This window comes from Crocodylus siamensis, chromosome 4 (assembly GCF_052110815.1).
Source record: "Crocodylus siamensis isolate JL-2025a chromosome 4, ASM5211081v1, whole genome shotgun sequence".
In the NCBI taxonomy this organism is placed as follows: domain Eukaryota; kingdom Metazoa; phylum Chordata; order Crocodylia; family Crocodylidae; genus Crocodylus; species Crocodylus siamensis.
In genome coordinates, this window is record NC_143398.1 from 100,203,181 (window position 1) to 100,227,284 (window position 24,104).

The 24,104-nt window shown below is 43.3% G+C and overlaps 1 protein-coding gene and 1 long non-coding RNA gene across 2 annotated transcripts; one reads left to right on the forward strand and one right to left on the reverse strand.

The window, feature by feature from the left end:
• Window positions 1-741: 741 nt before the first annotated feature.
• Window positions 742-18,770, forward strand: LOC149866227 (BPI fold-containing family C protein-like). The gene is made up of 15 exons (XM_090041088.1): window positions 742-871; window positions 1,179-1,290; window positions 2,951-3,079; window positions 4,763-4,918; window positions 5,914-5,977; window positions 6,857-6,917; window positions 7,853-7,944; window positions 9,905-10,078; window positions 10,816-10,869; window positions 11,952-12,122; window positions 12,658-12,725; window positions 14,765-14,807; window positions 15,801-15,864; window positions 16,948-17,024; window positions 18,400-18,770. The coding sequence occupies exons 1-15, from the start codon at window positions 766-768 to the stop codon at window positions 18,439-18,441; spliced, it is 1,413 nt and encodes a 470-aa protein (XP_089897214.1). The 5' UTR covers window positions 742-765; the 3' UTR covers window positions 18,442-18,770.
• On the reverse strand, window positions 5,695-24,057 carry LOC149866228 (uncharacterized). The gene is made up of 5 exons (XR_016441580.1): window positions 23,984-24,057; window positions 15,990-16,564; window positions 14,043-14,213; window positions 9,430-9,798; window positions 5,695-6,214 (listed from the first exon to the last, which is right to left on the reverse strand). It is a non-coding gene; the product is annotated as an uncharacterized LOC149866228 (long non-coding RNA).
• Window positions 24,058-24,104: the final 47 nt, after the last annotated feature.

Here is a 24,104-nt window from a genome sequence, read left to right on the forward strand (position 1 = left end):
TATCCTCCTAAAGTGAAGCTCTGAAGACCATTTTTTGGACAACTACATAAGCAGATTCATTGTCAAACTTGCTTTCAAACTTCAGCAGTTTCTCCTGAATTCAACTGGGGCTGGGGGAAGGGAGTGAGGCATTAACACTTCTGTAAATCTGACCACTTATTGAAGCATCCAAAGAACTCTAGTACTAAAGTTCCCCTGGAACTGGGGTTGTGAGAAACTTTAACCAAAAATGTCTTTTCCACTTACTAATGTTCAGTCATCTATCTGTTGGTGGTCTGCCATTCATCACTCCAGAGAGACTGTGCTTCAGTAATGATCTATCCATTCCCTCAAGCTCCACATCCACTTCGGTTCAAGTTACAAGGAACAGAGGGGGAAGACATTACCTTGGTTTCTCTTTCACTACATCTATCTGCCACTAGCCTCAGCTCCAGAAGGAATGATGAAGGAAAGGACTGAAGCCATCATTTCTTACAAAAGGCTGATACTTAAAGGAACAAAAGAGCCCTCTCCCATTGATAATAGCCTCACTCAGTACATTCCTAGCAGTGACTTCCCAGTGCAATGACAGCAAAGCTCTTCTCCCTACTGAAAAATAACAGCTAAGTCCCCAGATCCACATTGCTACTCTTACCCAATATATAACTCAGGGAACTGCTGCAGACATAGGGTTCCTGCTGCTCCGGGCATTAGAAGATTTTCTGTGTTTCTGTGTTTGTTGGTTAATCTTAACTATTGTTAACAGGTCCCCAGAGAAAGGGGGAAATGATGAAGGCTTGGTGTTTTATCCTCTTGCTGAGTTGGTTCACCCTGCAGCTTGATGCTAACCCTGGGCTCAAAGTGAGGATAACACAAAAAGGGCTGGACTTTGGTAAGCGTGTAGCTTCCAAAAGCTACCTTGCAATAGATTTTATTCTATTGAATTCTTAATGCATGCCAAGTATGAAGAACACCCTGTGAGAAAACAAGTTGATCACAGGCTGAAGATAAAAGGAATGTAGGAAATTCATTTAAGAAGGAGAGGACTTGATGTCTGGGGCAGGAGTTGCATTGATATGGTGTATCAAGAACTACCGTCAAACATGGAGGGAAGAGAGCTGAATCCTCTGAACTTGATGTATATCATGTAACCTTTCCAACCATATCAAAGTCAATCAGAGGTCTCTGTCCTCTTGTAGGCAAGGAGATTGGGATGGAGATCCTGAAAGAAAGGATAAAAGAGGAAAGCTTCCCAGATTGGAACGACTCGGAGAAATTTGGGCTTAGTGAGATCAACTACCATCTTTCAGGGTAAGTAAAACAAAAGCACAAAACAGCTCTTTGCAATGTTATACCATCACTCTGTATGTGTGTGTGTGTGTGTGTGTGTGTGTGTGTACAGACAGACAGACAGACAGACAGTACAGTGCTTAAGTATTATTCTGGCTTAGCACCATTTCAGACTCTAACTATAGTTTAATGGGGAATGTACTTGCATATGATTCAGAGCCTAATTCAAATTTTACAGAAGCAAAGGGAAGAATCTCAGGGTAGACACAGATTTAACAATTGTGATATCAGGGGATACTGGCAGAAGCTGTTCATGTATCTGTTATATCTGTGTGCTTCTATAGCAATACAAAGGTAACAAAGCAGCTCCAACTTCAACCTTACTCCATTCAGGGTCAAAGTTGGGGTGAATCAGCTAACTTGTATTGCTACAGGATCATGCCCTAACAGTTGAATCATAACAGCTCATGTGCACTCCCAAGCAACAGCTGTCTTTCTCCTTTTTAAAACAGCTGAATAGTTTATTTGTCCAATCCACAGTGAATTTTGGATCAGGCACTATTTTACTCGCTGCTGATGCAGAATACAGCTTTGAGATTTAACAGCAAGTATCATGGTAAAAGTATGATGTGGTCAAGTCCTGATGGACACCTGAAATATGCATAGTGAAATGACACTACTTCTGATATAGGTGCCTTTTATTTCCTTCTTTCCAGTAGCTAACATTGTAGTCTCTTATTGGTGGGAATTCTTCCAAGGAATACCAGTTTTCACTTGACTAGGTCACACCAGATCCTGCCATATGAACTTGAAAGTGGGCAGGTGTCCCACTTAATTCACCTCCAAAGATCTCAAATGCAGAAAGCAAAACAAGGCGCAAAGCCTAAACAAGAGATACAGAAATTATAGATGATGCAAATGAATAAAAAAGGCAATGTTAAAAAGGTACAGATGGAATATTAAAACAGGGGACAGAGTTCCCAAGCAGACGTACATGTACAACTGTCTGCATTTGATTGCTTATTTGCCATGGATGCCTGTACAAATCATAGACATAAATGCACAAAGGTCAGTTAAGTACTTATTATTTGTGTGAACAATGAGCTAAGTTTATGCATGCTTTTACTAACTGTATGTGAAAATGCAGTAGCACATGTCAGTGGAACTCTATCTTTTTTTAAACCTGTGGCCGGAGGGAAAAATATAAGCAGGGATTGGATGGCTCAAGTGATTTGTCAATGGGTAAAAACTACTGAATACTGAAAAAGCTATATTAATTCAGAAATGTTCAGATGGATGTGTTTTAATTATAGTCCTACAGTGTTCATGTATGCCTTTCAGAAATAACAAAGTGAATGCTGGCCTGGCAGTAATGTTCTCCAGCAAAGCCAATTTTAAGTAGATTGCAAGAACAGTCATAAAAAGCAGGTTTCATGTCAATGTCAGCAAATCTGTGCACCAGAAAGATGATTCTAAGTGGCACATTCATCTTATCAGGAGGACGGATAGGGATGGAGTTCAGACTAGAGCCTCAGATGGCCCCTTCTTCCAAAAGGTCAGGCTCAACCTGTCTTCTGAGGACGTTATTTTCTCAACAGAGTTTAGCTTTGACTCAAGCTCAGATTCATGTTCTCATTGGCTCTTGGAATGCCAATGTATGTTCTTATTTCTGATTGTGTAGGATAAGAATTGACACCATTGAATTCCCCAATACTGCTATATCCCTCATCCCTGGGACTGGAATAAAACTAACCATTGAAAATGCTTATGTAATCATCAAGGCCAACTGGAACATAAGGAGCTGGATGTTGTAAGTATGCTACTGTGCATCTCAGGTGTTTTCTGATAGAAAAAGAATTAAAAGAGAAAATGGGAGATCTACTTACTAATTTCACTTATGCAGGGTTCAGATGCTCTATACCAGAGGTGCTCAACCCCCAGTCGAAAGGCCAAATCTGCTCCCCAGTGCTATGTCATCTAGCCCACAGGGCTTCCCAAGGATCTGTAGGGACCCCTGCAGACAATGGTCTGGTGTGCTAGATCAGGCATGCAGGGTGGCATGGGGCTTGCTCCTGATACAGGGGGGGCTGGGCAGGGGCAATGCAGAGCCCCTGGAGCCCAGTTCTGGTTGGGCAAAGGTGATGCAGAGGCCCCAGTCATGACACATGGGGGCCAGGTAGGGAAAGCACAGAGCCCCAGGGCCCACTCCCATGCACAGGGCCTGGTCTAGCCCCACACCATTCATCTGGCCTGTGGAACCCAAAGTGGGAGCACAACTGATCTATACCAGTTAACAGTAGCCACTTGTGAGCACAGGCCCTTCTTTCTCAAGGAGAAAGACATTCCATGTTGTAGACCACAGTAAGCCCTAAGTTGCTTACTGGCAACATGGTATGACATACCCAAAGTTAGTATAAGAAAAGAGGCAAAGGAAATGAGCAAGCAAGAGAACATTAGAAGTGAGAGTGACTGCAGGAAATTCCAGAACAACAGGTTAGAAGAAGTGGGCAAAAGGTTGCTCAGGGTATAGTTAGTGGTTTTATGCCACTTACATCTGGTTTAGGACAAGATATAGCTTAAATGGGGGATAAAATACGCATATGAATATTAACTGTTAGGAACATTTTGGCCTTTTTAATAAGCTTTTTGATACTGAGCCAGCCAAAGGGTAAAAAATCTGGGTCTACCTCAGCATCTTGGTTCTTGCTGAAAAACTCATATGTAGATGATGAGTTCTCTTTTTAAAAAATTAATTTGAAAACCTAGGTGAGAAGTTCTTTCCCTAATCTGCTAGATACCTGTTAGAGGCTTTTTAGGACTTTGGGACTTAACATTTGAGGGAATTTAACATTCATTTCTTTAATAAGGTTATTTCTTTAAATGAATGCACATTTTGCCAATTTTAATCATTTGCTTAATACCTGTGCAGTTTGGTGTTTTATATATATATTGTTTTGCTGGTTTTATTTGGTTTGAAGACTGTGTTTCATCTGAGAGGACTAGCCGAGGAGCAGCTCCAGAAGCAAAGCCCACCTGCAGAAGACAGCAAACTGTCCACTTATACCAAAGTTCTCTCGATGTACTGGCATCTTAAGACAACTATTTACATCAGCATTTAAAATGATAAACAGTGGCTGGCACCCTGATAATAAGAGTACAGTAAATAAAGTAGAGTTACATTGGGAGAGATTCTGTGGCATGCCTTCAGGAGGCACCGCACAGAAAACACTGTCTGGGGAAGACGGAGGCTATGATCAGTAAAGAAGGTGTAAGATTGGTGGAAGCTACTCCTGGCCCACCCACTGCTGCCACCTCTGTTCACGGTGCAAAAACTGCTTGTTACACTTCTTACTATGATGGTTTTATGCTGTCATGTCTGCATTCTCCCAATCCTCAATGAAAAAAAGAGTCCCTTTAACATATGATGTGTCAGATTCATAAACAATCTGTAAAAATAGACCTTTCAAGAGATGTTATCCCTTTGTCTGTGCAGCAAAGGCAGTGGAAGAACTACAGTGGCCATCTCAGGAGTGTCTATTACAGCAATGCTTGTAATGTCAATGGATAGCACAGGTCATCCATCAATATCACTTGACAGCTGTCAGATGATTGTTAGTGGTGTTGAAGTTAAGTTGCATGGGAAACACAGGTAAGTGCAAAATATTTTATCCATTCCCATAGAAATTAACAGAGTTGATGGCACAAGATTGACTTGCCAAAATTAGGCATCCAATGCCTCTCTTAGGAGTCTACTACTAATAGGGGTACTTAAATGTAGGCTGTAAGACCCTAATCTAGGCTTTCAAGTGTGATGTTAGCCTTCTAAGGCCCCATTTTCAAAATCCAATCTTAGTGTATGTGGGTATAACATGGGCTATTTGTGCACATCATACAAACTCTAGGATGTAAATTGTTATGCAAGTGATAGACATTAAATACACAAACTCTGGTATGCCTAAAGAACTCCTAGTACTACTTCAACATTGTAGTATTCATTACTTTGCAAATGAGATCCTAATCTTTAGCCCAAGGTGAGAATGTGATGTCTTAAAACTCTTCTTTCCTGGGATGCTTACAAAAGAATTTAGCAGCATTTATTAGTCTCCTGATATGCTGAGATGGTTGCCTGTCTCACTAACCAGTAATGTCTCATGGTTTCCTTGTACTTCCCCATCTGTATGCATCTAGCTGTTGTGCTTCTTACTTTAGATTATAAACTCTTGGGGACAAGGACTGTCATTCTGTTCTGTGCTTTTCAGTACCTTGCACAATGGGTATCCTTGCCTGAGACTCTGGTTTCCAGGTGCTACAATAAAACAACAACAATACTGGTAATTCATAAACAAGCTTCCATGCAGCTGGAAGTAATTTAGTTACCCAATCTAATCTCCAGTGCTTTGCATTTTTACAACCTTTAGAGCACAGAGCATTGAAATTTATTTCCATTCAGAAGGTGGATTTATCAGTTACAGAAAGATCCTACACGCTGGTATTATCCCAGTACAGACATCTTCAGTGATATTAGGTTTTATGCAAGGCCAATTTATACAGAAGCATATTAGAACATGTATTATTCTGTTAATGACGACAACACTCAGCCAGCTGAAGCACTGGTCAAGTCATTTCTGTTCTTTTCTTCTGCAGCTGGTTCTATAATATGTTTACTAAATTCCTCAAGAAGTCCATCCGCAGGATCTTGAACAGTAATGTAAGTCTTTGCAGTTGCTTAAGGGTAGGTGTAAAGGATATCTAAAACTGCATCATTTCTAAAGTCGCAGTCTTGAACTTGGTGACGGAGTAACCGCATCACACCGCCTGATTCTGGTCTGATCAGCACCATTATCACTCATTCCAGCTTCCAATGAAGTCTATAATCCAAAGTGACAATAGTGACATTGATCGATATGAGGCTACCACATCCCTGTGGCTGAGCTCCATGGAGAGACTGTAAAAGAGGTTAAAACTTGGTGCTGGAGTTTGTATGATGACTGGTTATTTTTCATTCTCTTACTGAATAAAACTGTGGCTATGTACCTAAAGGCACAGGGACTGTCAGCTATACAATTGCAAGCATGCCACAGGAGGGACATAGCACAGGAACTTATACCATAAACATGAGTCAGTTCCACCTGAGACAAGAGAATTGGCTTTGACTGCTGAAAACGTTAAAATCTAGGCTATGCTGTTTGTGGGAATGTTGCTAGACAGTGAGAGGAGCGCAAGACATCTACAGTGCAATCAAAGATATTATTGCAGCACATATAGATATGCAAGTTATTTTTAATCTGACTAGCTCAGTTAGCAGTGGGCCCAGAATCATGCAGGCATCAGTGCATCCTGTTTTCAGCCTGCCAGGGGCCTTGTATACTCCTTCAGTAGCTGAAGTATGTGGTGCCATGGCTTTACTATTATTAGTATCACCAAGTTAAAGCAAAGTTAGTATGTCTACACATGCAGCAACCCCAGTGTCAATTGAAGTGCAGACAAAATCCATGTCTGGCAAGCAGCTATGACTTACCATCTGCCAAAGAGTGAAGGGCATAAACCCATACTAGCCAGTACATAAAGTCTTCATATTTTTCTACAGTCATGTCCAAACCTCAGGCAGGAGATTGAAATAATCGATACGGAGCTCCGAATACTGCAGAGTGAGTTTCTGATGCTCCCTTTTCTTTACATTTCCTGTCTCTTGCTGCCCATATACTGCTTGACAAAATGAGTGATGTAATGCCCATAGTTATCCAGTCTTACATCCCCTCTAGTTCCTCAATCACAGAACACAAGTTAGCAAAGAAATGATGCTTGGATGAGAAAAGTGCATGTCTAAGAAGATATGCAGAACATGCAGATGAGGCGTATTTAACTCTGCACACCTTTCCCTGGCCTGCCTGATGCTGCTATCTAAGAGTAATAGGGGAGCCAGACGACAGTTCCATACTATCTAATGCAAGATTCCCTTCCAGCTAATGCAGAATTGCCCTCCCTTTTCAATCCTGCTCATTCACCAAGTGCCTACCTGTGCACTCTGCAGAGGCCTCATATTGGCCTTTCTGAGAATTTTGTCTTTCACTTCTTTGCTTACAGGAAGTGCAAAACATAAAGGAGAAAACTCAGTGGAAAACAGTGCATCAGAGTAAGCACTTCAGGTCAGAGTTTCAAAAGTACTGAGATGCTTACAGAAATGCCTAGTGAGATTTAGAGACGTGACTGAGCAGGTTAATTGCAGACAATGAGAAGTACCACAGTCCTGGGATGCACCCAGAACTGATTGCCAACTTCAGGAAATAGTAACAGCTGCTTCCTTTCATAAGTACAAGTACATACATTTCCTTGTTTGAGACCGTACCACTTCTCACAAGAGTGCAACTTCAGTGCTAGGGAAAACACTGGGAACTTTAGACCTCAATCAATTTTGTTTAGCAGTGTTTGCAAAGGAAGCACCTTGAGTTCTCTATTTCCTCCTCCTACTGACCAACTGGGTTTCTTTTGTTCTCCAAGAACTGGTCTGTTTTTAATTAAACACAGCTGGCAACAGTGCACATCAGTAATAATGCCTGTTTTGTTTTGCCCAATGCCTTTTCAGTCCTAATGCAGATTGATGACTTTGCCCAAATAGACTACTCCCTGATGACATCTCCAGCAGTCTTCCAATCGTACATTGATCTGGACTTACAGGTAATTGCCTTGTAACAGTAAGTACCTAAAACAATTCTTGATACACTTCTGATCCTCCCCTAGATTGGTATGGTTGCTTTCGCTTCAATATTAAAAATGAATCTGAGACGCATCAAATCAGTATCTCATGGGGTCACACTCTATTGTAGAAATCAGGCCTAGCTATAAAAAGAGTTAGTTACTAGTTGCAGTGAGTTGGGAGCTACAAGAAGAGTAGAAAAGAGGGAAGCATGGGACTTGTCCACCTGTCAGTTGATTTCAACAGGAGTTATATGCACACAGCTGGCTGAATGCTCAGGTCACCAGAGTAAAAGAGTAACAGAACATGTGAGAGACCACACTTACAAGGTAAAGATTAAGCAACAGACCCAGACTGCAGTGAGAAAGAGAGAGAAGTCTGGAGAATGCTACTGAAACTAGAGACCCTGGCAGTTTCCTTCAACTAAAGGAAACCTAAGGGGAGGCCCACCTTCCCTGGCTGTTGTGATGATTATTAAGATTTTGTTTTCATACCATGTAAAGTATTAAAGCAATTTACTTGTGGGTATATGTTGTTATCATCATCGTCATCTCCCCACCTTGGAGCCCTAGCCATGAACCAGATCCCACAGAAATTTATGGCCCTGGCCCCCGCCCCAATGACTTTACAGCTGAATGTTAGATAAAAGGCAATGAGTGGATACAGACAGACAAGGAAATAGAGGGACATTAATGGTCTGTCTCAGGAGCAGTGGTCTTGACATACAAGGCATCCTGGAGAATTTTAAGGAGGGGTTTGAAGGTGGATAATGTGATCACTTTGTAAACATTTATGAGAAGCTCCTCCTAAGTGCAAGTATGAGAGAAATCAAAAAGCATCTGTTTGAATATTTAGTGTGTGGTAGAAGGTGACATCATAGGCTGATCAGAAGGCTGATTTTTAAAATGTCCACTTGGATCTTTGTCTCTTAGATCTTCTCATTTCCAAGTTTCAGAAATATTGACAGTTTCAAACCTTTACAGTTTTGTCCCTGGCTAATGTAATCAGAGCAATAGTTAATTCAAACATATGTGGTATTTCCTAGAGTACTTTTCCTTTCTAGACTGACTGTCTGTGCCCCTGGGCCTGCACTGGCTACCAGTTTATTTCTGGATGGAATTCAGATCTGATTTTGACCTGTAAAGCTCTCTGGAGCTTTGTCTTGGATCATGTCAAGAATGCACACTTACCATGCTCGACAGCACTACCCTCAGGTATCCCTCGCAACCCTATACATGCTTCCCTTAGACCAGAGGCATGGTATCCTGGCCTTTGCCCATAGTGCCAAAGGAAAATACTAGATAGCTCTGCTGGGAGTCAGTGCCAGTCATCTCACCCTCAGTGCCATACAGACATAGCTGCACTGCTTCCAGGCTGGGAGATAATATATAGGCATGTTTGAGGGCGGTGCTGCCAGGCACAGTAAATGTGAAGTAGTAACATGGCCTTTGGAGACCATTTCTTACCTTACTACACCATCCTTGCAATTGAGTTCACTGGCTGGATCTTGACTAAGGTTCTTATTTTGAATTCCTGTGAATGAAAACAAGGGCCAAGGTTCATAATAATAATAATTAGCAACAGCCTAAAACCAGCCTCTTTAATAAATACTTAAGCCCTGACATAAGAAGCCTGTTTCCTAAAGTGCTGAACATTAGACAGCCCTTGGTGACTTCAGTGGGTGCTCAGCATTTGGGTAGCCGTAGGTGTTCTCTGTGGACTGTTCTCTGCTCCGGAATTGGTTTCCACCATTGGTTCAAAAGAGAGGAAACTGTCTGGCCTTAAGCAAGGCCTGTCTGCTTATTCAGACTCTTCATGAGCAGGTTGAGTTTCTCCTGTGAGCCAGAAAAGAGGGAGAAAGGGGCATTTTTATGGTGAAGGCTGTAAGTGCACCCAAAGATTCTGAGAGATGCTGGTTTCATAAATAACAATACTTTGCAGGGCACAACCTATCCAGCTGGAAACTATCCTGCCCACCCCTATGTGCCAGTTCCCTTTGCTCTCCAAGACAGCAGTGAGTCCATGCTCTACCTTGCAGTATCAGAGTATTCCTTTCAGACCACTGCATTTGCATATTACACAGCTGGAGCTTTTAACATCATAATCACGGATGAGGTGAGTACAATTCGCTGAAGAGGGCGTTAAAGATGTTCGAGATGCAAGACATTCAGAGATCCAGAAGAGTTCTCTGAACTCTTGCCACAAAACTGACCAGTTAGCAGTAGAGCTGCAAACTCATTATTAACAAAGCCATATAGTTCTATGAGGATAGTCCATAATGCTAATTATATGTTGCCCCATCATACAATACTTGGGTTTCTCCAGCTGTATTTGAGGTGAAGGGTACCACTGAGCAAGGTACAAAATGGGAGCAACTTACCCCAAAACATGACAATTGTCACCAATCTGACCCAGATACTCTTTCAAAAAAAGGTGACTCATGGTGAAGACTGCTGCCTCACTGGCAGTTTTCTGAGAGGTATTTGTTGACTTAAAAAGGGGACCCCTAAAACTGGTGCTATTGAACAGACAATACCACAAAGTACAGCAGCTTTGCCTGTAGCTGTAAACTCGAGCAGAGTTTCCTGTCCTGCTTCCAATAATTCCAAGTATCCCAGCAGGGGTCAGACTACAAAGGAGAATAGTGCACCTGTATTTCTGTGGAACCTTTAAATTTCACTTTTCCAATAACTGCTTTTTAAACATTAGTGGGAGTTAACTGAATGCACAGGGACTCCTACAAGGATAAAAAGCACTATATCAGAATATAACAAAATGGCAGAAAAGTACACGTTTAAAGAAATATTGGATGTGAAGATTACGCAAAACGAGCTCAATTCTCCTTTTTACAGGTTTGCAGTTATTTTAATATAACTACAGAGACATTTGGCAGTATCATTCCTGAGGTGGGTATCTTTATTCTCATGTACCTTTAAGAAAGCACAGTGCTTAGTCTCAATGTGGGCGGTACCTGAGTACTGACTGAGTTCCACGGGTTTGATGGAACCAGTGGGAGTCACCATGGTGGAGAAGTGATTTGATTTGTAGCTGCTAAGAGACAAGTCCTAGTTAACACTTTCCTTGGGTGAGTTCTGTCTTGGCCCTCATGTGTTTGACTTGCTTCACTTCACTGCTACCTTATGACTAACCAGAGAAAGGCTTCATCTATCTCTGAGGAAGATGGTGATGAAGAACTGGTAATGAACATTTATAAAGTGGCTTAAAGCAGGGAAACACAGCTAGTAAGTGGGCAGGAAATATGACTTTCTGCCTGTGTGGGGAAGGAAACATCTAACACTTGCAAGGGATCTACAGAAAGACAAGGGAGTTGGGTGCAGTCTCATTTAGATTAACTAAGGGAAAGGGACAGATCAGGTGGGCACGCAGGGCTCCTGCTGGTCTGGAAAAATAGTCTGATGGTTGGAATATGGTCCTACAAGAGTCCGTGTCTTGAACAACAAACATTCTGATCAGTCACGGTGCTCTTGGTGTGGAATGTCCCTGTCTTATCCAAGATGGCAGTAGTTTCTACCATCATATACCAAATAATCAAGCTCTCAAAACAAATACCTCCTCACCTTATTAATCTATATACCAAGTGTCATCCCTGTGGAGGCTCACAGACTGGCTTGCAGTCTTGTTTGAATGCCATATTCATGATTCCTTTCTCTCTTGTATGGTTATAAGCCAGAATGTATCCCCTTTAAAGGTGATCTGGTTTTGATGGGAATGGAGCTTCCAGAAATGAAGAGGACTTTTCTCCACATTTCTGATATGGCAAAGCTCGTTAATTTATAATTGTATGAGTCATTTCTATTCCCCATTGTCTTAAAGATGCACTAATGTGTTAGTATGTGAGCTAAAACTCAATCATCAGAAACTGCCTCAATGGTGCACCTTCAGAGAATGGCAAAGTTTCTTACTAAGATATGTTCTACATAAAAGCACCTTTCTGGTTCTTTTTTTCCTTTGCCTTGCAACTTTACAGGTTGCCCAGTATTACGCAGAATCGCAGCCAGTGATGTTGAACCTAACGGCTACCAAAACACCTGTGATCAGTTTACAGACAGATGCCTTTACTATTGAGATCCATGGCTCCATGGAAGTTCTGGCTGTCCTGCCAGATGCAACCACCCAGTCCCTGTTTACTGTGAACATAGTAAGTGCCTGGATCACAGAATTACATTCAATCTGGGGGCTTTTTCCACACTGCCAGATACCAAGGAGTTTGAAGGCCCTAAAAAAGAAGACCAAACCCTGCCCATAAACAGGACAATTCCATTCAGTTTTGTCAGGAGTTGACCATACATGTCCAGTGGCCCAATCTGCCCTACCGGGCAATCTTAACGGGAAGAGAAATTTTTTAATTGGCCTTGATTGCCTAAAGCTTAGTGCTCCAGAATTTCTTGTTATTCAGAAATGGGTCGGGTCCTGGCATCTGTTCTTACCATTGAAAATGTATTTGATTAATGAAATTTCTGTTATCCATACTTCAAATACTGCTGGTGACATTCAGCTAATTAAGGATGTACTATGCATTACGCAGGAAGAATGCATCTTCTATATGAGACAACTTTAAAACTTAGCTAAAGAGATGGAGCTTGTGCATTTTATATTATATAAAGAGATGGTATTTGTGTCTGGGAGGATTCCATTCTTGGTATATGGTAACCTCAGGTTTTTCTCTCCTGCAGACAACCAATAGCAGCATCAGTCTGACTTTATTTGATCAGAAGCTAATCGGCTCATTGTGTCTGAACAGGTAACACACAACACCCTGACCTGAGGCTGTTTGGGAATCAATATAAGCCCAACATTAGACCCAACAGGACTTTTTAATACCAGCACGAAGTTAGTCCTGTATGAGGAAAGGACACACCACGCAGTTTACTTTCCTCCTCATGTGAGCAGAGGCAATGAGATGCCTTTGGCCACATTGCCCAAATCCTGAAGATAAAAAATGATGACAGCTGGGACCACTGGAGTGCCATCTGTTGCTTTGTTCTGTCTCTTTCTTTAGGGACTATGGTAAAGAGCATTCTAAGAAACCATGTTTGACACTGTGCCCCCAGATAACCACCTCTCAGGCTGCCTTCCTGTGCACATTCCATGTGTGACAGGCTAGCTGGCAGTGACCTGGCCCAGGGGTTTTGAAAGGGCAAAAGATGATTGGAGGACTTGGGATTCCCTTTCCTCACCAATCAGGCCCCCTGTGTCCTGACTGGCCCCTTGGGTTACATGGAGGGGGATAAAAGGGGCAGCATGGGCTGACTTGGGGGAGAGACCAGCGAGGGACAACGAAGGAGCTTCAGAGAGCTGGCAAGAGCTGAGCCAGCGGGGCGGGAGCAGTGTCCCGGAACAGCCTGAAAGAGCAGGACCTGCAGGCAGCAGTGGGACCCTCAGCAGCGCGGTGTGCAGCCGGCAGGAGAGGCTCCCCACCGGGCTCCAGGATCCCCTATGAGAGGCTGCAGCCAGCAGGAGAGGCTCCCCTGCTCCAGGAAGGATCTGAGCAGCGACCTGAGAGGTTCCCAGCTCTGCTTCCAGCTCCTCCAATCAGAGGCCAGGCAGCTTGATGTGAGGCCGGGGCTCCGGGAAGGTCAAGATCCCTAGCAGGCTGGGGCAGTGCCACCAGTGGTGGCTGTGTGGCAGCATTTCTACCTACCACATGGGAGATCTGGGTTTATAGTCCCAGCTTTGGTGACTTGGGGTGAGTGAGATAACAAGAAACCAAACTTCTTGCAGTGGAAAGGGGCCGTTGTGCTTTCTCCCCCTCCAGGTACCAAGGCCCTATATTTCCTTGTCATTCGACATTTTGCGCCTTTTTATATTTCACCAACCCATATTGTTTGTTCTGCTGTTTGTGTTTTATATTTTGTTAACCCTGTTTTTTGTCAATGATTGTAAGTGTCTAACCTTTGAATCCTGCTTCCTTGGGGCATTGTAGTGTCCACTATACCGTCTGATTTATGCCTGTTATGTTCCCAGTATTAAAAGGTCCATGGTTAAGTCCCCATTGGTGGTCTGGCTCTGCTCCTATAGGGGGAGGAGAGCCCCTACACCTCCCACAGCGCTTGTGTACCTGCTTTGATCCTTTCAATTGGAGAGGGGGTACCTCTTGGAGTACCGCCCGGGTTACATTTTGGGGGCTCATCTGGCACTTCTGCTCTTTCATGTGAGAGGCAGCATGGACTGCATAGAGCACATGATGATAGAAGCATCTCTTCAAGGGATTATCACATGGCTTGAAGTCCTGAAAAGAAGACCATATGGGCACTTTTACACATGCTCTGGGGGTAGGGGGGGGACGTTCTAATTAAAGTGCCACAGAGACCTATGTATCAGTGTACCTGCACTTCAAAATGATGGCAGGGGCACTTGAACTAAATCTCATTTGATGAGCTTCAGTTAAAACATCCGTGCTGCCATTTTGAAGCATGGGAACACTGATACACAAGATATGGAAGCTGGCTGGAGTCTCAGTTAATCTCTGCTTTTGGTCAAGTGTGTCAGAGCAGCTTCACAGCATGTGTACAGGCACCCTATATGTCTAGAATGGTGATAGGCAACCTTTTCTAGATGAGGGCCTGAATGACCCATCTTGGGTCAGAGATGGGTGGACCAGGCACTAGGACCACCCATTGCCTGTGCTTCTCCCCACAGCAACACAGGGAAAACACCTGTCACCAAAGCTCCAGATTTGCAGGCCAGATCCAGCCTGTATCTGTTGGTTACTGATCCTCAGTCTAGAAATATGTGCTTGCATTTTTTCTATTGATTCATCTTTTATGTCTTTTATTTCAGATTCCATCTCTCTCTGGCTGATTCCAGTCTTGGCTTCTTTGAGGTGAGCTGATGATTTTGGTGCCTAAAAGATGAGTCCCAAGCATCTTGGGGATAAATTCAGAGCAGGGAGTTGACTTTCCCTATGCACATTAGGCTTCACCCAGAACTCTTTTCTCTCTTTTGGCAACTGGCTCTATCAATGGGCTTTCAGATAAAAAGTAACATTGTTTGGGGGCAGTATTTCTTTTCATTAACCCTTTAATACTCCTGAAAATTACTTGTTTTCTGATCTCGCTTGTGTATCATGTTTCACCTGAGATCATATCAAACTGAAATTATGGCCATGAAGCCTGCAGCTATGAAGCCTGCAGCCATTAAGCATACGGCTGCAGGTGAAGGAGCAGCATGTTATTAGGTTAGAACATGCACAACAGAAAGAAAGGCAAGCAGTGGGGGTGCACTGAGACTTAGCACAGATGTTCATTATTATGGTAGAGACAAGGGACCAAAAATACTCACAGATGCGTGAAACAGTGGCATACAAACATTTACAGAATCCTACCTCCCCAGAAAGTAGTTTATATCTGATGATGATCAGTCGATTGTGGGAACCTGAGCAGAGAGGAACTAAAACCTCTCCAGTCCTACTATACAGTTGTAGAAGTTATCTTACAAGCAGACAAAATTGATACCTTTAAATAAATATATATATCAAGTTTGGTAATGAGCCAGATTCTCCTATTTTCTGTCTTCTGGACAGCTGCAATGTCCTGAAATCCAAAGGTTATTTTCATTTGGCCTACTCCATGCAAATGAGATCTGCTTAGTGGAACGTATCTGATCCCAGCTAACTTTCTGCCCTTTGAGCAGGAGGCTGGACCCGATGATTTTGAGAGGTTCCTTCCAGCCCTAATGTCTATGAAATTTATGGAACAGAATTCTCATTCATAAAATGCCACCCAAGATTTGGGTGATCTTGATATGATATGTTAAAGCAAAAGTTTTATAGATCTCAGGAAGTGACCACTACATGTATTTTCTTCTCCCATGGCAGATCTCACTTTTGGAGAATTTCTTCTCTTACATTTTACACACTGAAATAATCCCATCAGCCAATGGTAAGTAGAGAGGTTAAGATTTTCAACCTGTGACCCATGGACACCTGGGGTTCTGCTAACTATATCTAAGGGGTCTACGAAAGATGACTATGATCAATTAAAAGTATGCGAATATCCATACTTACCATTCAAAGGGGTCTGTATCTCCATTCAGAATTTTCTAGGGGTCCGCAAATGGAAAAGGTTGAAAACCACTGCTGTTATTGTCTTTGACATGTTAACTACAAATATATTGCCATAACCTACATGGCTGAGGAAACTGATAATGATGACTCTTAGGTCATCATTCACATTAGCTCAAGTGGAAAATTGACAATCCTCTGGTAACCTAAGAGAAATAAATTAGGGTATCAGCCCCCATTTGCAGGGGACGAGTAAATGCATCATACACCCACCATTTCAACTGACACTGTTTTATAGCTTCAGCACAGAAGCCAAAGATGGAAAGGGCATGGAAAGTGAATTACTTTCTCAACCTTTGATGTTCCTCACTTGCCACTTGAATCATCCTGGAGAAGGAACATGGAGAAATGTATCATTGCTTCATATGTTAACATAATAAATCACTAAAAGTGAAATTTACCTCTGTTTAAAGGACCAACACAAGCCTTTATACACCAGTTAAGTCCTACCTTAGTCCTCAAAATAGGAATGCATGGATCTTGTGCCAGCCTTCTGCACAGGAAGGAATTTCTTCCCTCTGAAATTATGCAAAAAGGAAGAGATGTTAGTAATAGTTGGAGTACAAGCTTCATATTTGCAAATCCGTCATCTAACTCATGAGGTCACTTTGCCCCAATCTCTTCAGACCCAATGATGTGATATTCTGAGCGTTTCTTGCAAGGTGTTGAGTGTCCAGGCAGTGGGACCTGAGGGCACACTGCACAGACTACGCACTTTGCAAGGTGTGAAACTGTTTGAACTCTCTCTGCCTCACTCTCCCCATTTGTAAGTAAGGATCATACTTGACCTTCTTCTGAGGATTAACTATAAGACCCCTTCAGATCCTTGGGTAAAGAAGCGACTGAAATAGGAAGGTGGTGGTGTATATATATATTCACATTTTGTCTGTCTTCTCTTAAGCTAAACTAACAAAAGGATTCCCTCTTCCAAACTTGGCCAATCTTTCCTTGAAGAAACCTCTTATTAAAGTTGAGCAGGTAAGAATCTTGATTGCTTATGAAATGTTTATTCCTCCTCTTTCCTGACAGGACATGCTTTTTCTATGTATATATGAGATTTTGCAGGCAGGATGCTGGTTGCATTTAGCTTTAACTAGTTAAGCAATTAACTGTGCTTGGGTTAAAGATGAAAAATTTCATACCAGCAGTTTCCCTTTAGGAATAAATTTCTCTCTTTTGAGAAAAAGGTAAAACTGGACTAACTGTGCTGCCACCCCCTGGTGAAATGTGGTCAGAGAACCAAATTCAAAGCTGGAGGAGGTGTAACCTCCTGGAAGTCAAAAGTTGCACTTGCTTTTTTTTTACCTTTTCTAAATTTGCATACCCAGGCTTTGAGTGCAGCCAGGCTGCACAAATATAAATGAGAACAGAATTCAACCATCATGCAGCATGAACCACTAGTGGTTTATATGTATATATTAGAATTAAGTAATAATTTAAGAATAATTCAGATTAAATGCAGGGCATTTTTGAAAATTCATGAGTTGCTGATGTTACTTACCCCAGCTCATCATGGGTTTCCCAAAATACCCTGCGAGTCAGTGGTTACTGCTGCTGTGGTAAACAAATAGGAAAATACAAGACAATATTCTATCACTGTCCCTTGTTGCTGCCCATATTGATTCACCACAAGAAGACTTCAGCCCTTAATTTGGCTACATGACTGCTACATAATTGGAAGTCGTAATAAATTAATTTTAAAAGAAATGAACCAGCCAATCTGATTATACCAGTGACTCGCATTTTATACTTTCCAGCCACACTGCCCAGATATATGGATGTGGCAGAATATATGACACAACTCAGGAATGGGAATACAAAACGGTTATATGCTACCTTTGCATTTCACACATGGGCTATCTTTGTGGCAGACCAGTACCGTGGTATAAGCTGGTGCCACCTGAAAGCTGCCCTAAATTGCACTGGTGCCAATAGCTCTCAAAGGACCAAAATGGGAGCTAGTAAGAGGCTATTAACATTCATGAAAATCTTATTTACATTCCCTACACCAATAGCTAGGAGTGGGAGGTGGTATAGCAAAATTCACTGCACCATTTCTATGCCAACAGAAGTTTCCTCTAGCCTAGGGTGATTCTACCAGGACTAACCACAAACTTTTAGGTATAGTGTCTGCTGGTGTGTGGTGAAAAGCAGCAAACTCCCATGGAAATTCTAGGTCTGTGTACATAACTTTTAGTCCTTTTAAGTTTCTTGTATTTTTTTTAAGTCTAACTTCTCTTCGGTAAAGACCCTTACCCCATAATACTTAGTACAGAGTTAAAACAGAAAAAGTTAGTTTCAGTCATCTGTAATTTAAGGCACTTCACGTTCTTGAATGTTCTTGTGTCCACAGGGCTATCTGTGGATTTCCACAGATGTAAACTACGAACAGTAGGAAGGAGAAACCATCAGGATGGTCAGGACCCTCACAACTGATTATAACTCTGAAGCCTGACCACGGCCCCTTTATTCTGAAATGAAAGATGTCTTTTTGTTTTTACTCTGATTTGAGAGAGAAGCCCAGAGGAAATATGGAAATGAGTGCTGCAATATTCAGAACATGTAATGACTGTAACAAGCAGGGAACCATGGAAAAGGATGTTGTGGCATCTGTGTCTATGGTTAAGTGGGGGAAGCGCTTTTTTCCTGGACTTTGTACCTGCTGCAAAAATAACTGTTTTAAAAGGTTAAAATCTCTCTGTAATCGAAGTTTTATTATGTATTTTATGGAAGCTTCAATATTCTTTAGAGAGAAAAAAATGTATGCAAACAAGTTACAAATGCAGCTACTGAGCCACGTTTAATGGTCTGTTCCCAATATAAACTTATTCTACTTTCAACTGAATGTGTCAGTTATATTTAGGGATCTACTCAATGTGCAGTTTTGCTATTTTCATGGACGTTGTGAAAAAGGCAGTTTCTGCAATCACTGGCATTGCCCACAATTTTGTGTGGAATTGCTGGGGGGGTGGGAAAAACAAGCTAAAAATTAAAATGCTGGCTCCCCAGCGGGAGCCAGAGGCCACTGTGGCCCAGCCTCAGCCCACTAGGGAGGGGAGCAGCCGGCATGAAAGAAGCCAGCCACAATTGTGGCTGCCGCCTCCTCTGATTGGATAAGAGGGCTGTCTTTTATGCAGCCCTGCCTGTCTCCACCAATCAGCGGTGAGGGGTGGGGCTGCATGAAGGGTAGCCCTCTCCATGAGTCAGTGGTGAGGGGTGGGGCTGCTTGGGCCCCTTAGCCAATCAGTGGAGGTGAGGGACTTAACCCCCAAAAGACCGTGAAAATGGCACCAGATGTTGTGAGTAGGCTGGAATTTATATATATAAATTTACTTCACCTCTGTGTGCTTTAAGTAGGTCCCTCGTTATACTTAATATGAAATGGGAGCTATCCAAAAGTCCTTCAAAGCCTCCTGACTTGAATGAGGATTAAAGTCTTCAGGGTTCAAATGAAATCTTTTCTCTTGAAAAACTCTTTCACAATCTCAGTTTCAAGATATTTTCAAGCAGAATGTGTCTTCTCATTAGTGATGGTTCTACTTATTCTAGATGATACCAGATGGTACTCCCTCATACTGTTTTAAAGTGTTCCTCTCTGCCCCTGTCGCCGAGACACTTCAGATGTTAGTAGACTGTTATCTTGTCTCCTGTTAGCCATTGTTTACCCATCTTAGAGACGTTTAAGGATTTCAATATTTCCTCATGTAAAATAAATTTATACCTCTTGGTCTTAGTACCATTTTGGAAATTCATTAGTATTTTCCCTATAAACTGGTTTAGTTCTTTAAAGGCTGCAAGCTAAAAATGTATTTCAGTAGACTGGAATATTTTCAGATGTTATTGTCGTCCTCTTAGTTTGCTGCACTGCCGCTTATTATTGCCCTTTCTTTTCTTTCTTCTTTAGCCTTTTCAGAAGATAGTCTTATTAAAACATAAATCTGAGTCAAGACGGCCAGGGCTATGCCTGACCCAGTGGGTTGAAAAGCTCTACGGCCATCTTGATGTGGCCAGGCAGTCTCAGATGGCATCAGAGCTAGTTTTCAATCTGTGATACTATTTCTGTCCAAGCCAATTTGAATTGATTTTGAAGGATTTTTCTTCACTGCAGAAAATACATGTTTTTACACTGAGAAGTCCTAATGGAAGCTATTACTTTGACAGGGCTCAACTGGTCAACTTGTTAGGAAAAACTTCTTCACAGTCAGGGTGTCCAGACTGAAATAAGCTCTCTCCAGAGGAGGTGCAGTCATTTACTCCGGAGATCTTCAAGGGGAGACTGGACAGTCACCTTCCTGGGGTCACTTGACCCCAACTGTCTTTCTTGCTTGGTGCAGAGGGCTGCACCCGATGATCTTCCGAGGTCCCTTCCAGTCTTACAATCTATGAAACTCTATATCCTCCATTTGGGATTGCTCCTGCTACACTGAGATAAAAAAACATGGTGCCCAGGATATTTACAGCAAGTTATAAATTTAAGTTGGCTATCTTCATGTAAAAATGCACTACTATTTTTTTTTTTCCTCCCAGAGGAAGAGCAAGAGAATGGGCTGTTAGAAACTGGTGCTTTCTTCCCAGTTCTGTACATGACCTGAGGAAGATAACAGTCCCAAATCTTCCCAGTCTCACTAGGGCCACTAACATTTCTAGTGTAATTCTTTTTACTGTGAATGCCTTAAAATCATAGGTGGCATAGGCCAGCTTGTCAGCCCTGTAACTTTTCCATAAGTCTCCAACTTGTTCTGGGACAATTTGAATTTTTATATCAACTCTTCCAAGTTGAAGATGTTTTGAAAAGTTACAGAGTGAAAGGGGAAAAAATGGGGTGGGGGGGGAGGATTACAGTGGGAACTATTAGTTGTGTTGTTTCTAATGACAAAAATGGAACATGAAAGGGGAAATCAAAATGTGAAATTTAAAAATTGCTTTGGAAAACATACATGAACATTTTCAGATAAGTTCATTTTGGAATTTCCTACTTAAAAAATCCAAAACGTCACTGACTATTTTCCAGCCAGAATTACTGCATTTAGCAAAATGTCATTTTTTCAGCAGGATTTAGTTTTTCAGTCTGGTCTGGGTGCTCTGGTGAGCAGCTTATATTTTAGCCCCATTGACAATTCATTTTCAGAGGACTTCATGGATTACAGCACAGTGAAACTCATGCGCAGTGTGCTTTTGTTGCAAAAAAAGCCAACAGCAGATACTGGGTTGTATTCAGCACTGGTAAGACCTCACCTGGAGTACTGAGCCATACACTTCAAGAAGAATGTGGGCAGTTTGGAAAGAATCCAGCAAAGAGCAGCAGAAATTATTTGGGACCTGGGAAGCAAGACTTATGAGGAAAGACTTTAAGAAGTAGGGCAGGGATTTCAAACTAATCCAGCTCCACGGTTCAGATGAGTGGCACAGAGCTGGTCTGTGGGCCAGACCGGACCCACAGACCAGCCCTTCATTCCAGATCTGGAGCTGCTGCTGCTATAGGGCTGTGCAGTGCAGCCCCAGAGAGGCTGTCCTGTGCAGCATGGCTCTGGGGGCTGTGTTGCTCATGGAGGCTGTTCCTCCACTCTGGGACGTGAGCTGGAATGGGTAACCTGTGCAGCACACAGAGCCATTCAGCACACCCTGTATATCTTTGAGATCCCTGAACTAGAGCTATTTTGTCTGAAGAAGAGAAGACTGATGGGGGTGGATATGATAAGTCTTCAAATATGTGAACGGCAATTAAAGAGGGGATGGAGATGGACTTTTCTCTGCAGCTGTAAGGGACAGGACTTGGAGCAATGGCCTCTGGGGGGTTGGAAATGAGCTTTTCTCTGTGGCCACACAGGACAGGACAGGAGCAATGGCCTCAAGCTGCAACAGGAGAAATCCAGGTTGGAGATTAGAAGGAACTACCTGAGTCTGAGGGTGGTCAAGCATTGGAACAGGCACCTAGAGACACTGTGGAATCTTCCTCTTTGAAAGTTTTCAAGATAAGGTTGGACAGCTGCTTGGCTGGGAGGATTTAAAGCAGGGCCAGGCAAAGTCTGGGCCATGGGCCGGATCAGGCCCACAGCGGACTCCATTTCCTAGCAGCCCCTACCCACGTTGCTGCAGCCAGTTTCCACTGAAATGCCAGTAGCTGCAGCACCATGACAATGTGGGATTTCCATGTGGGGCAGGTGGGAAGTGGATCACAGCTCTGCCCCGGGTCCAGGCCACACTGTCACCACTGTAAGATCCCAGCACCAGAGCAGTTCCCCGCCCAGCCACGTACCCTGCCAGCACTGCTGGGGCTGGTCCTCATGAGAACCCTGGCCCCAAGCTGTCACGGTACCATGCTACTGGTCTCCATGGAAACTGGCTGCAGCAATGGATCCAGGGGCTGCTGGGAAATAGAGTCTAGCCACCAGCTGGATCCACCATTTTGCCCACCCCTGGTTTAAAGGCAGGATAGATGTGCACCTTTATGGATTAACTAAATAATAAACAGCACAAGCTTTTCTGAGGCATTGGGTGTGGGCTACAGCCCTGGCTGGGGACTTTGACTAGGCTGTGCCAATGTTCCTGCTGGGGCCAAAGCCAGAGGTTCCTTGCAAAGGGGTGTTGCTCTTCTGCTCAGGGTCAGGTCAGACCGATCATCACATTTGGGGTCAGGAAGGAATTTTTCCCCATGATCAGATTAGTACGGACGGGGGGTTGCCTTCCTGTGTAGCAGGGGGTGTGGCCCTCTACCCAGGATCTCTGGAGCATCTATTGACAAAGTTTTATAGAACCAGGACGCTAGCCACCACAGTTCCCCTGCTTCACCTGTGGTAAGTGAGGGTGTCTGGTCTGTGTCAGGGTTGACAGTCTAATGTAGAGTTTAGATTAGGGTTTGGATAGGATGGTTTGGAGAGGGATGTTCTTGCCTCAGGCAGGGGGTTGGACTAGATGTGACGTTTGAAGGTCTCTGTAGCCCTGCTTCTCTAGAACTCTAAAAAGCCAAGTTTGCTTCGTTACATGGCCAGGATGGTCCAGGCGGGGATATGAATGTGTGCCCCCTGCGGCTGGGGGGGCATGGCGGTGGTGGGAGCACAGCAGTGGTAAGCAGGGGGGTGAGCACCGACAAGGAGTCAGTGACCACCCACAGACGCCACCGCAAGCACTGGCAGTGGCCAGAGGGGACCGTGGACTGCCCACAAATGCCACTGGCAGTGTTAGCAGCAGGGTGGTGAGCAGCAACTGCCCACAGGCTCGTGGTGGTGCCTTTTTGCAGGGGGTGCACCCGCATGCACCCCTACACATCACCCCTGGGCAGGGAGGATCTTACCTTGAGCAGAGGCCCAGCCTAGATGACCCTGTGCCGCCCCTTCCAGCCCTCCTCTCCTAGGAAACTAATACAGCCCCCTAAGCTCCATCCTGTGGGGCTCCCTGCATTTTAGCACTGGGGTGTGGTGCTCACTCTTGTGTCTGCCATTAACACATGCTGTCAGGTGGAGCCAGGTGCACTGCCCCTGCCCCGTGAGCTCAGAAGGCTGCCCGTGCTGTATATTTACTGCAGAGACAAGGCAGGGTCTAGAGGGCACCACAGGGGTCTCTTGCAGCTAGCCAGCATTCCCAGATCTTAAATACGAAATCGTATTGGAAGCTCAAAATTACTGTATTTGCTGAAAAAGTATCGTACACTGAAAAAATATGCAAATAAGTCATCAACTTCTTTATTTTATATTCCTCACTGTAACTCACCAGCGAGTGAATGAGAACTGCACCGTGAAAGTTGAAACACTTCTTTATTCGGAGGCAAGCCGTCGTAAGAAAGTGTTGACAGCAAACCCAACAATTAGTTGAAGACTCCCTGAGTTGTTGAGTTTTACGTGTACCGTACCAATTTGCATATTAGTTGAGTTTTGCGTATGATGTATCAACTGGCTGCCTCAAAATTATCGTGCCCTTTGAACACTTTTGCTATTACTCACCGTACAAGGCTTGCAATGGTGGCACAAATACAGTCACAATCCCACACCTGATAACGCTGCGCCAGGCACTCGAGAACGAGCACATGAAGTTTGAGCCTCGAGGGATCCCGTCTGGGCATCT

Bases quoted from the DNA above. Each gene is read 5' to 3' on its own strand.
- LOC149866227 (XM_090041088.1), top strand. From the start codon at position 766: ATGATGAAGGCTTGGTGTTTTATCCTCTTGCTGAGTTGGTTCACCCTG. The intron at 4,919-5,913 runs GTAAGTGCAAAA...TTTCTTCTGCAG, and splicing joins AAGTTGCATGGGAAACACAG to CTGGTTCTATAATATGTTTA. The intron at 7,945-9,904 runs GTAATTGCCTTG...AATACTTTGCAG, and splicing joins ACATTGATCTGGACTTACAG to GGCACAACCTATCCAGCTGG.